General features: G+C 48.8%; 2 protein-coding genes across 2 annotated transcripts; one reads left to right on the forward strand and one right to left on the reverse strand.

The window, feature by feature from the left end:
- Positions 1 to 944: 944 nt before the first annotated feature.
- Positions 945 to 6,428, reverse strand: LOC108792044 (gastrula zinc finger protein XlCGF57.1-like). The gene is made up of 3 exons (XM_018562722.1): positions 6,126 to 6,428; positions 4,054 to 4,168; positions 945 to 2,227 (listed from the first exon to the last, which is right to left on the reverse strand). The coding sequence occupies exons 1-3, from the start codon at positions 6,426 to 6,428 to the stop codon at positions 945 to 947; spliced, it is 1,701 nt and encodes a 566-aa protein (XP_018418224.1).
- A 473-nt stretch (positions 6,429 to 6,901) lies between these two features.
- On the forward strand, positions 6,902 to 10,984 carry LOC108792046 (gastrula zinc finger protein XlCGF57.1-like). The gene is made up of 5 exons (XM_018562723.1): positions 6,902 to 6,951; positions 7,363 to 7,474; positions 7,821 to 7,952; positions 8,476 to 8,587; positions 9,912 to 10,984. The coding sequence occupies exons 1-5, from the start codon at positions 6,902 to 6,904 to the stop codon at positions 10,982 to 10,984; spliced, it is 1,479 nt and encodes a 492-aa protein (XP_018418225.1).
- Positions 10,985 to 11,763: the final 779 nt, after the last annotated feature.

Here is an 11,763-nt window from a genome sequence, read left to right on the forward strand (position 1 = left end):
GCCCCTTACCACCTCCCTTCCCCACAGCTAAACTATGTGTGCCTGACGAAGGGACCATTAATGGTTCCAAAACGTTGACGTTCACGAGTGATACCATGTATTCTTAGCGTCTTGGTGTGCGGGTGACTATTTATGCATTTGGTCTCCTCAAGGTGCATGCTGGGAAAATTGGAGTGCCCCCAGTGAGATATTGACACAGCAGGACAGGCTGGCCAAATGAATATGGAGTTCGGAATATGGTCCAGGGGCCAGCAGGATTTTTTTAGGAGCCGGCTCCATTGACAATTAGAGAGAACCCCGAAGGTTGGCCGCCAAGGAGATCCCAATCCCCTGCGGCCGGAGAAACCCATTTCTGGACGGACAACATTTCGAATGTGTGTACTTGGAAGGAGGAGAGGAACTTTATCGGACTTTATTGTCGTCGTATAAAAACATACATCAAAATGTCCAACAGGAAGACGGAGGCGGTGACAACGTTTATCTTTAATTTGATAACTAAAGAGCAGCTCCAGGCAACAAATAAATTCTGAATATAAAAGGTCGGAAAACTTCAATGTGCAAAAATCAGAAAGGTCAGTTTTATGAAATCCAAGTCTGAAATAATCCAATGCAGCCAACTGAAGCAGTTAATTCGGTTAGCTCTTGGTCACATGATTTTGTGCAACCTCCCTCTTCAGCTCAAACCTGTGCAGGTGAAGCAGCAGTGAACTCAGCGGTGCTGGGGTACGGTAAGCCAGTATCTTCCCAAGGTTAGATTCGGGGATGTTCAGAGAGAAAAAAAAAAACATATTCCACCAGTGATAGGGATCTTACTAGTGAGGCAGCAAGCTGCACAAGATGGACGTGGGATGGCCACGTCAACAAAATGTAGCTTTAATGCAATCATGTAACGTTTTGGTTGGACTTAAATCAGCTAAAAATTCCTACAAGGGATTCTGCCCAAGTCAACGTGTGTGAACTCTGTAGTGACTGACGAGGTGCGATGTCTGAGAGAAGCATTTCCCGCACTCTGAGCAGGAAAATGGTTTGACCCCGGTGTGAAGTCTCTGATGCCTGATAAAGTTCGACTTATCTACGAATTCTTTTCCACACTCAGTGCAGGAAAACGGCTTCTCCCCCGTGTGGATTCTGCGGTGGCGGTACAGGTACGACCTGTCTGAGAACCCTTTCCCACACTCCGTGCAAGTAAAGGGCTTCTCGCCCGTGTGAGTGGTCTGGTGTCGGATGAGGGAGGCCTTGTCCATGAAGCCCTTCCCGCATTCGGCACAGGAAAAGGGCATCTCTATGACATGAATTTTTAGATGGTTCCGGAGGTGGGAAGACCAGGCAAAGCCTTCTCCGCACTCCGGGCAGGAATAAGGCTTCTCCCCAGTGTGAACCCTCTCATGGCTGACCAGGTCTGCTTTGGCGATAAAGCATCTTCCACACTCTGAACAGGCAAAGGGCTTCTCCCCTCTGTGGATGGTCTGGTGGGCGCGGAGCCGCGACTTTTGCCGGAAAGATTTGCCGCACTCGGCACAGGAAAACTTGACATCAGAATGGGTCCTCTGATGTTTACGAAGCTGGGATGGGCAGGAGAAACATTTCCCGCACTCTGAACATGGGAAAGGTTTCTCCCCCGTGTGGCTCCTTTGGTGCTGAATGAACTTCGACCGGAATTCAAAATTTCTTCCACATTCTAGGCACTGAAACCTTCGTTCCCCAGAGTGGGTCAGTTCGTGCCTATCGAGGGCCGACTGCCAGGCGAAACACCTCCTGCACTCGGCACAGGTAAAAGGCTTCTCCCCGAGGTGAGCTCTCTTCTGTCCCTGACCTGGTTTCTGCAAAAGACATTCTTTACACTCAGAGGATGAAAAACTCCTCTTGCCTGTTGAACTTTGCTCCGAGTCCGCCTTAAAGCCTTTCCCGCACGTCAAACATATGAAAGAGCCCTCGCCCGTGTGAGTTTTATGGTGTTCAAGGAGAGCGGATAATCTCGTGAAGCATTCTCCACATTCCGAGCAGGAAAATGAGAATAGGTCCGATGCCTCGGGTGAGGACTCTTCAGGGTTAGAGGTATCAGCTGTGGCGGTATCTAATGTACCGCTCGGCAGTCGCTCAATAGGGGCCTTGTGTGGGGTGACCGGGTCTTCTCTGGGAGAGCCATGGATGATGTCATCGTCTTCAGAGTCGGAAACGTGAGATAAATGAAGATGACTCCTAAGGGTTTTCCTGCCGTCTGCACCACCTGTTACATATAAACATAGAAGTATTAGAAATATATATACTGTATATACACAGCACTACATACGGCAAACCATCTCATGGTTGCCTATTAAGATGGCACCAGACATGGGTAGGATTGCTACTGAAGATCTGCTGAAGGACTCATCGCTGGTCAGGAGCTTATAAGACTCAAATCTTATTTGTGAATTGCATTTTATAGCAGCTCACATGCAGTGGCGTCACAAGGGGGGTGCGGCCCGCACTTGGGTGACACCATTGGAGGGGTGTCACCAAAATGACTTACAGTCATTTTGGTGTCACCCACCTCTGAAAAGTCGGGCGCTCGCTCATGGACCGAACACCCGACAGTGTCAGGAGAGAGAGGAGGGGACCCAGAGGCATACCTTATCCCACCGGGTGACTGTCCCCTCCTCTCTGCCGGCGTCCATCACCAAATCAGAATACTGCCGCACATGCGCGGTGACGTCTCGGCGGGGTGACACTCGGTTACCGCTCCGGGTGTCACCCAGCCTCGGGACGCCCCTGCTCACGGGTATAATGTTGGGTTGTTGATAAAAGAAGAAAGGACACGCGAGGAACATTGGTTACTTGACACAGTCCTTGCCGATGAGATGATGCAGTATTACCGACCCAACCACCTCGGAGATGGAAGATACCAAAACAACCCCCCCCCATAATCCCCCCTCCACCAAACTTTACACTTGGCACAATGCAGTCAGGCAAGTACCGTTCTCCTGGCAACTGCCAAACCCAGACACGCCCATCGGATTGCCAGACTGAGAAGCGTGATTGGTCCCTCCAGAGAACACATCTCCCCTTCTCTAGAGTGCAGTGGCGGCGTGCGTTACACCACGGCATCCCACGCTTTGCATTGCACTTGGTGATGTGAGGCTTGGATGCAGCTGCTCAGCCATGGAAACCCATTCCATGAAGCTCTCTACGCACAGTTGTTGTGCCAATCTGAAGGCCACACGGAGTTTGGAGGTCTGTAGCTATTGACTCTGCAGACAGTTGGCGACTTCTGCGCACTGTGCGCTTCAGCATGCGCTGACCCCGCTCTGTCATGTTATGTGGCTGACCACTTCATGGCTGAGTTGCTGTTGTTCCCAGTTGCATCCACTTTGTTTTAATCCCCTTAACAGGTGACCGCGGAATATTTAGTAGCCGGGAAATGTCACGGATGGACTTATTGCACAGGTGACAACCTATCACGGCACCACGCTTGTAGTCACTGAGCTCCTGAGAGCGACCCGTTCTTTCACCAATGTCTGTAGAAGCCTCTGCATGCCGAGGTGCCTCATCCTATACACCTGTGGTCATGGAGGGGATTGGAACACCTGAATCCAATGATTTGGAGGGGGAGGGGCCCAATACTTTTGGCAATATAGTGTATGTGGACAACTGGATCATACCACATGGGGTTCTGTCCCTTGTCTAGAGCTGGTACCAAACATGTCTTGAATCGCTACTGAAGATCTGCTATTGGATTACAATACTTTGTCCTTCTAAAAGAAGAACGGACACACAAGGTTACAAAACTGAACACAGTCCTTGCAGAAAAGATGATGCAGTAAGGATCCTACGGTCCCCAACAGGGAAGATATAGATCATCCGGCCAGGTACGGGAATCCATCTGCGAGTTCAAGATATCAGGAGGGCAGATTGTGCTGTTACCATATGGGGGGGTTCTGTCCCTTGACAGCTGGGAAATTAAATGGTTTTGGGTGGAGAGTCTAATATGGAAATCTGACTCCTCCACAACATACTGCTTCCTCAAAATGAAGAGATGGTTGTAGAGACCACAAAGCAATGAGTGTTTCTTCTTACCAGTGCCGAGGTCAGGAGGAACTTCCTCTTCCTTCACCGTCACCGGTGTCATAACTTCCTCCTCTTTCACCTCTTCTTTAACAACGATGATGTTGAGGTCTCCCAGCTCGTCCCTCTAAACATTTCATAACATAGACATGATGGAGCATCATGCTTCAATCACAGACCATAAAGAGCCTGCTGGTTTATTGGGGAAGTTCCTCCTACCTTCTCATAATCCTGTGTGGAATCCCGGGAATACAGAGGACGGGGACATCCCTCTGGTGGGTTCCTCTTACTGGATCCATCTGTAGGAAACACACACACTGACTGAATACATTGTTTCTATGTGTGTATCAGATGACGGGGGATCTAGGTGGACCCTCCGTACTGTTCCTTCATAAAGTCTTCTCCTACCTTGTGACGTGAGGGGCGGCTGATTCTTCATCTTGTTGGTGTCTTCTAGAACCTTTGATGCCAGAGAAAGAGGCGAGTCCTGATCAGTCCTTCCAACTCACTAGATGTCTTCTTCACGCCTGTTTGTCGGGAATCAAAAATGAGAAGATTCAGGAGAACTTCCAGCGTCACTCACAACTCTTGTTAGGACTCTTCTACGAATGGACCTAACAGTGACTTGGTAACGTAGAGCGGTTTTTGATGCTCTTGATGGAGACTCTGGAGAAAATGCCCCTTACAGTGGTGGTCAGTGCAAAGAATGCTCCCCGTACAGTGGTGGTCAGTTGAAAGAATGCCCCTTACAGTGGTGGTCAGTGGGAAGAATGTTCCCCTTACAGTGGTGGTCAGTGGGAAGAATGCCCCTTACAGTGGTGGTCAGTGAGAGGAATGCTCCCCTTACAGTGGTGGTCAATGGGAATAATGCTCTCCTTACAGTGGTGGCCAGTGGGAAGAATGCTCCCCTTACATTGGAGGTCAGTGGGAAGAATGCCCCTTACATTGGTGGTCAGTGGGAAGAATGTTCCTTACATTGGGGGTCAGTGGGAAGAATGCCCCTTACAGTGGTGGTCAGTGGGAAGAATGCTCCCCTTACAGTGGTGGTCAGTGGGAAGAATGCTCCCCTTACAGTGGTGGTCAATGGGAAGAATGCTCCCCTCACAGTGGTGGTCAGTGGGAAGAATGTTCCCCTTACATTGGTGGTCAGTGGGAAGAATGCTCCTTACAGTGGTGCTCGGAACGCCGCCATTACAGACACCCATATAGACCACTGGTGCCATGTTGTTTGCTTTGCCAAGTGGAGGTGGCCCCAGAACTATGGAGGCACCATCAGATGGTCAACCAGCCACAGCTCAAGGAACCCCTAGCAACCTCTGGAGGAACCCTGGCTGAGAATGGCTGATGTAGACGGAGGGCCCACCTAAGCAATCCATTCCATTTATATCCAATCAGGTTGGCCCTCATACCACACGGCTGTTGGCACAGTTGGACCATGGGACCACATTTTGAGTTGTCCTTCAACTAAGATGGTGTGGTAGCTACAAGCTACTCAAAAGCACCTTCACAAAAGCTCCACCTTTGACCCCAATAATTATTGCTGATGAATGCAGCATGTTCCGGCCCAGCTTTTGTCATCCTCATCCCCGTCCTCCTATTCCTTGTTTATGTAACAATCCTGAAGCCAGTATGGCTTCCAAGATCCCTGAAGGGTTTGTGGCTCTAAAATGGTTCAGTGGGTGACTTCATGTCCCCCGGAAATCAGTTAGCGCTCAGCTCTATGCATCCCCCGGACACCAATCCTTGAAGGGAAACATTCACCAATGTTCTGGAAGGTTCAATACTACCTGTGAGCCCTCAAAGGGTTCCTCAGCTTGACCCCCACCAATGGGACTGTTGGGTTGGGAGATAGCGGATCGGTGCACCATACTACGGCCTAGGGAACCAACATCTCTGTCATGTTCCAGCAACTCAATGATGGGATAAGTCTCTACATATACTATGTGCTGCTGGAGAAAAAGCTCTAACCTCCTTGGGGTCATTATCACCCCCCCTCTCCCCAAAATTGTACTGAACCATAACATACCACCTATATTCCCATCCATTTCTATCAGCAGAAAGTCCTCTCCTCTTGCCCCACTCACCAGGCACTTCCCACCTTCCTCCCCAACCCGGAAACCCCCAACCCTCGCCCACAAACCACTTCCGCTTTGTGCGTTCCAAATTGCCCCAAACCAAAATGGCCGCCCATTTGCCGGAATTCGTTCTGTAGCGAAAAACAGCGCCCAGAAACCCGCTACTGTCTGACCCAGGGAGTGAAAAACAAACAATATCAATCTGCAAAGCTCAGCTGGAACCCTCCCGGCTTCCAAATCATCTGTTCCATGATTGTGAGTTCTCCTGGTTCCCGAATCCAACATGGCCGCCGCGTCGTCAGCGGTCCCCATGGAAACAAAGTAGGGAGAATGCTGAGGAGAAGTCTGGAGCAAACCTCCCTGTAAGCCGCAGTGCGGTTGGCACAGCCGCTGGTGGAGCGCACAACCAGGAAGTGACTGCTGAAACGCACAACCAAGAAGTGACTGATGGAACGCACAACTAGGAAGTATCGGGTGAAACGCACATGCATTAGTTTCCGGGGTTAGAGGTGAATTGACCGGACGTAGAGAAGAGGCATTGCTGGAACTGGCAGAAAGGGGGTAATTATTTGGTTATTGAGCACATTTTATGTCCCCAGCGGTATCCCCCATCATCATCTCCTCTTCATTTATTATTGTAGCGCTTATATAGAATAACAGAGGGATATAATCATGTCCAGACACCTCTATATGAGCTGCATTGATCACAAATCAATTCATCTATTGTTGCTTCATATAAAGAGGGTGATACCAATATATAACAATGTGCAGCTATATAATGGAATATGGAGGTAGCGGACCAGTGCGTTCCTGAAACTGAAATACGAGGCCGCAGGTGACAATATTACCAGTACTGCTATTACCGTTATTTGGTATTGGTAATGTTAGCCCGTGTCGGCACATAAAAGTCAATGGTGGGTAGTGTTGGTGGGTCAGCGTGGTGTAACGCTCCTCGTGTCCACAGAGGAGTCACATGACGTACCATGTGTAGAAAATATGGCTCTGCGGGGGAGGTTCTTTTTTCAGTGTGTGCTATAAGCCCCTCCCTGTCAGTGTAACTCTGCACTCTGATGAAGGGTTCTTCTTCCTGTTCAGTCCCGTCCATCCCCCCGTATTCTAATGCCAGCCTATCGAGCTCTCTGACTGATATAGTGCAGCATGGAGGTCAGACAAGGAGGCGGCATTTTAGACATTGCCCTCATAGTGTAAAATGTCCTTCGTAATTCACTTCTATATCCGTCCACAGAGAAGAGCGTCCTCACCCCACCACCTCCAGGAAGATGGACAAAGACCGAAGTCACATGACCGAGAGGATATTAGACCTCACCCTACAGATCATCTACCAGCTGACCGGAGAGGTGAGGAGGATTCTGGGAGGTCACATGACATCACTCTTATCTCTATTAATAACACACAGACCTTACCGGAGAGGTGAGGAGGATTCTGGGAGGTCACATGACATCACTCGTATCTCTATTCATAAAACACAGACCTGACCGGAGAGGTGAGGAGGATTCTGGGAGGTCACATGACATCACTCTTATCTCTATTCATAAAACACAGACCTGACTGGAGAGGTGAGGAGGATTCTGGGAGGTCACATGACATCACTCTTATCTCTATTCCTAAAACAGACCTGACCGGAGAGGTGAGGAGGATTCTGGTCATTGTCGACATGACATCATTGTTTTTGTTTTGATACAGAGTTTTCACCCAGTGAAGTCTAATGACCATGTAACCATCACGGTGCCTCTTCCTTACCTCCTTACCCCCGAAATAAACACAAAGAAGATTCTAGATTTCACCAAGAAGATGATTGATCTGCTGACAGGAGAGGTGAGCGGTGCCGGGAATTCTGGGACATGATCCAGGAACAGACAAGTGATGTGTCTGGGTGGTGACTGTATCATTGTGTGTGTCAGGTTCCTATAAGGTGTCAGGATGTCTCTGTCTATTTCTCCATGGAGGAGTGGGAGTATCTAGAAGGACACCGGGATCTCTACAAGGACGTCGTGATGGAGAATGAGCCGCCCCTCACATCACCGGGTAAGAGGAGAGAGCAGTACGGAGGCTCCGCCTACATCCCCCATCATCTGATACACACATAGAAACAATGTATTCAGTCAGTGTGTGTGTTTCCTACAGATGGATCCAGTAAGAGGAACCCACCAGAGAGATGTCCCCGTCCTCCGTATTCCCGGGATTCCACACAGGAAGATCTCACCGTCCCCCACCATGATCAGGTAGGTGGAGTTGAGGGTCTTCACGTTGTGTGATCTGTAGTGGACTTGAATGGATTTTACTCTCATTTAATGCCTGGATTCCTGAGCCTGATGTGGTTAAACGCTCTTTTTTCTAGGATGGACTTCTAATTGATATCAAGGTAGAAGATGGTCACATAGAAGATGAGACACACTCAATGAGTGGTTGGCCACATAAAAGTGGAGACATTTCCCCAGAGTTCCAGACCGGTGGGTGACACTAAATACAGAAAAGATTCCCGATTTCCCATTGTTTAGTCTATATCACCGTGGTCAGGCCTCCCCACCCCCACACACTCCATGACCGATCAAATTCAGTGTGACCTTCATGTTTTTGTTCTACTAGAACTTGCCATCTAGAGCTGGTAGGCCCATTACTCATTGAGCAAAAAGTTGACACACTTCTATAAATTGGCCGTGGGACGTTGCCCCAATGCTTGATTTTTTTTTCCCTCTTTTTTATTCTACTTAAAGTATTTACTGTTTGTGGTGGAAACCGTGATGCAGCATCTTATCTTCTACTCATCGGGTGTCTACTTAAAGCTGAGCTCCGGGATTTGCCCCCCACCCCCCTACATTGCATGGGTTTAATGTTCATTAAGTCTAGGTGGAGAGGAATAAGCTGTAATAGTTATCTTTTTCCTCACTTTGGCAAGCTCTAGCACTCTCCTCTTCTCCCCACAAAGGTTATTTTATAATAATCAGAGAGCTTTTGAGCTTGAGCCGCTAGAGCTATATCAGGTGCCACATGGGAAAATGTGTGGCCTATCAGGTGCCACATGGAGAACTGTGAGCCATATCAGGTGCCATATGGACATTCTGACCATATAAGGTGCCACATGGGCATTTTGAGGTATATCAGGAGCCACATGGAGAACTGAGCCATATCAGGTGCCACATGGAAAACTGTGAGCCATATCAGGTGCCACATGGGAAAATGTAGTTCCAATATTCCGCTGAATTGGCTTTTAGGCCATCAACCTTTTGACCTTTTCTCATCAAAACAGTTTGAGCCATGTCAAGTGCCACATGAGAAAATGTGTGCCCTATTAGGTGCCACATGAAGAGCCGTGATCCACATGGACAACTATACGCCATATCAGGTCCCACATGGCAAAATGTTTGCCCTATCAGGTGCCACATGAAGATCTTTAAACCCTATCAGGTCCCACATGGACAACTGTAAGTCATATTAGGTGCCACATGGACATTTTGAGCCACATCAGGTGCCACATGGACAACTGTGTTCCATATCAGGTGCCACATGTAGATTTGTGAGCCATATCAGGGGCCACATAGAGAACTGTGAGTCTTATTTAGTTCCCTTTAGTCTACTGATTTGGCTTTTAGGCCATCAACTTTTTGACTTTTCTGGTGCTGTATAAGTGACTCATCTCATGTGCCAACCATATTGTCCACTTAGCTTTCTCCTACAGTTCTAAAGTATAGTTACCACCTAAATATTTCTTGATGGCCACTCAGAGTACCAAAACCTATCTTCTCATTTGTGTAATCGTGTCTTCATATCCAGCAGGTGTCACGGTCCGGGGGTTGACCTCGGAGGATCTTCTGGATCTATTTCCAAAATATGGCGCAGAAGAAGAAACCGTCACTCGCGATTCTCCAGCTGGAAACGTGGACACCCCGGATTTCCATCTCGGACTTTCATTTATGTTGCCAAACCTGTGCTATGCTGAGGAACCTTACCGCCCAGATACTGCCAGACGCGGTGGAACTCCCCAAGGCATTAAGAGATTTTCGTGCCCCGAGTGCGGTAAAAGCTTTTCCAAGAATTCGGCTCTTAAGATACACTGTAAACGCCACGTGGCAGAGAAAGCGTTTTCGTGTCCTGAGTGTGGAAATTGTTTTAGATACGAGTCGGAGCTCATTAAGCATCACAGGACTCACGTGGCGGAGAAACGTTTCCCGTGTATGGATTGCGGGATATCCTATATGTCAGAACCGGAGCTTGCTACCCATCAGAGAACTCACTCGGCGGAGAAGTCTTATGTGTGCGCCGAGTGTGGGAAATCTTTCGAGGGACAGCGCGGCCTTCGCCGCCATTACAAAAGCCACTCGAGCAACAAACCGCATCCCTGCTTGGAGTGCGGAAAACGTTACACGTGGAAGTCAGAACTCGTCCAGCATCAGAGAGTCCACACGGGGGAGAAGCCCTTCTCTTGTCTGGAGTGCGGCAAGAGCTTCTCTTGGAAGGCCGTACTTCTCAAACACCAGAAGGTGCACACCGGCGGCAAGTCCCTCTCGTGTCCGCAGTGCGGGGAGTGTTTCACCTGGAAGTCCGATCTTGACAAGCACCAGAGGAAGGCCCACACTGGAGAACGGACTCTGTCTTGTACAGAATGTGGGAAGCGGTACACAAGCCGCTCTCACCTGCTCGACCACCAGAGGACTCACACGGGGGAAAAGCCCTTCTCCTGCCCCCAGTGCGAGAAGCGTTTCACCTCCATTGCCCAACTGAACAAACATCGGAGGAGCCACACCTGCGAGCTGCCGTTTTCCTGCTCAGAATGTGGCAAGGGCTTTGCGGAGAGAGAGACGCTGGTGAGACATCAGAGGGTCCACAAAATGCCGTTTTCCTGGCACTGAGACAAACAATTAAATATGACTGAAAATGGAGGTTAAGATTGCCGAGTCCAGGTCATCGGTCAGTTGGTCACCTCGCTGGGAAGATATCGGATGCAGATAGCTCCACCCAATTCGAGGTGGATCAGTAAACTATTAGGGGGTTTCGTAGCCCTGATGTTGTGTTACCCAGGAAATAAACATGTAATAAAATCTTACAGATGTCCCTTTACCTCAATTATCTTATTCTTTCCTTTCGAAGAATAGAAATTTATATTCCCGAACCGTGTGCTATACACACACGCACACGTGTCGTCATTCCTATCTTGGTTATGCATCATGGCTGATGTAGACCGACAAGAGACAAGTATTAAATTAGGATGAGAGGCATCACAGAGGAGACTGGAGACACCTGACCGGGCTAGTGGTAGTAGTCACTGAGACAGGAAGTGAGGGATCATTATATTGTATAGGAGTGAATCCCTACCCTCATCCCAACACAAGTAAATCCAACTTGATGAGGTCCTACTTGATGGCCATATAATGCCCACACACTTCTGCCAGCTAGTTGATTTTTCAACCAGAGCTGTGATCATTGCTGGGGTTGTAGCATGTGTGCTACAAGGGCACCATGTTTTTTATATGAGTTCAGTCTTTTAGAGCATGCAAAAGATTGCACAGATGAGTTCAGGTGTTTCCATTGACGGGTTCTGTCCATGCTGCAGCGTACAAAGACATTGTAGACAATTCTGCTCTTCCTACCTTGTAGGCAACAGTTTGGTGAAGGACCTTTTTGGTTCCAC

This window comes from Nanorana parkeri, unplaced genomic scaffold, assembly GCF_000935625.1.
Source record: "Nanorana parkeri isolate BGI_ZX_2015 unplaced genomic scaffold, ASM93562v1 scaffold593, whole genome shotgun sequence".
Lineage (NCBI taxonomy): Eukaryota > Metazoa > Chordata > Amphibia > Anura > Dicroglossidae > Nanorana > Nanorana parkeri.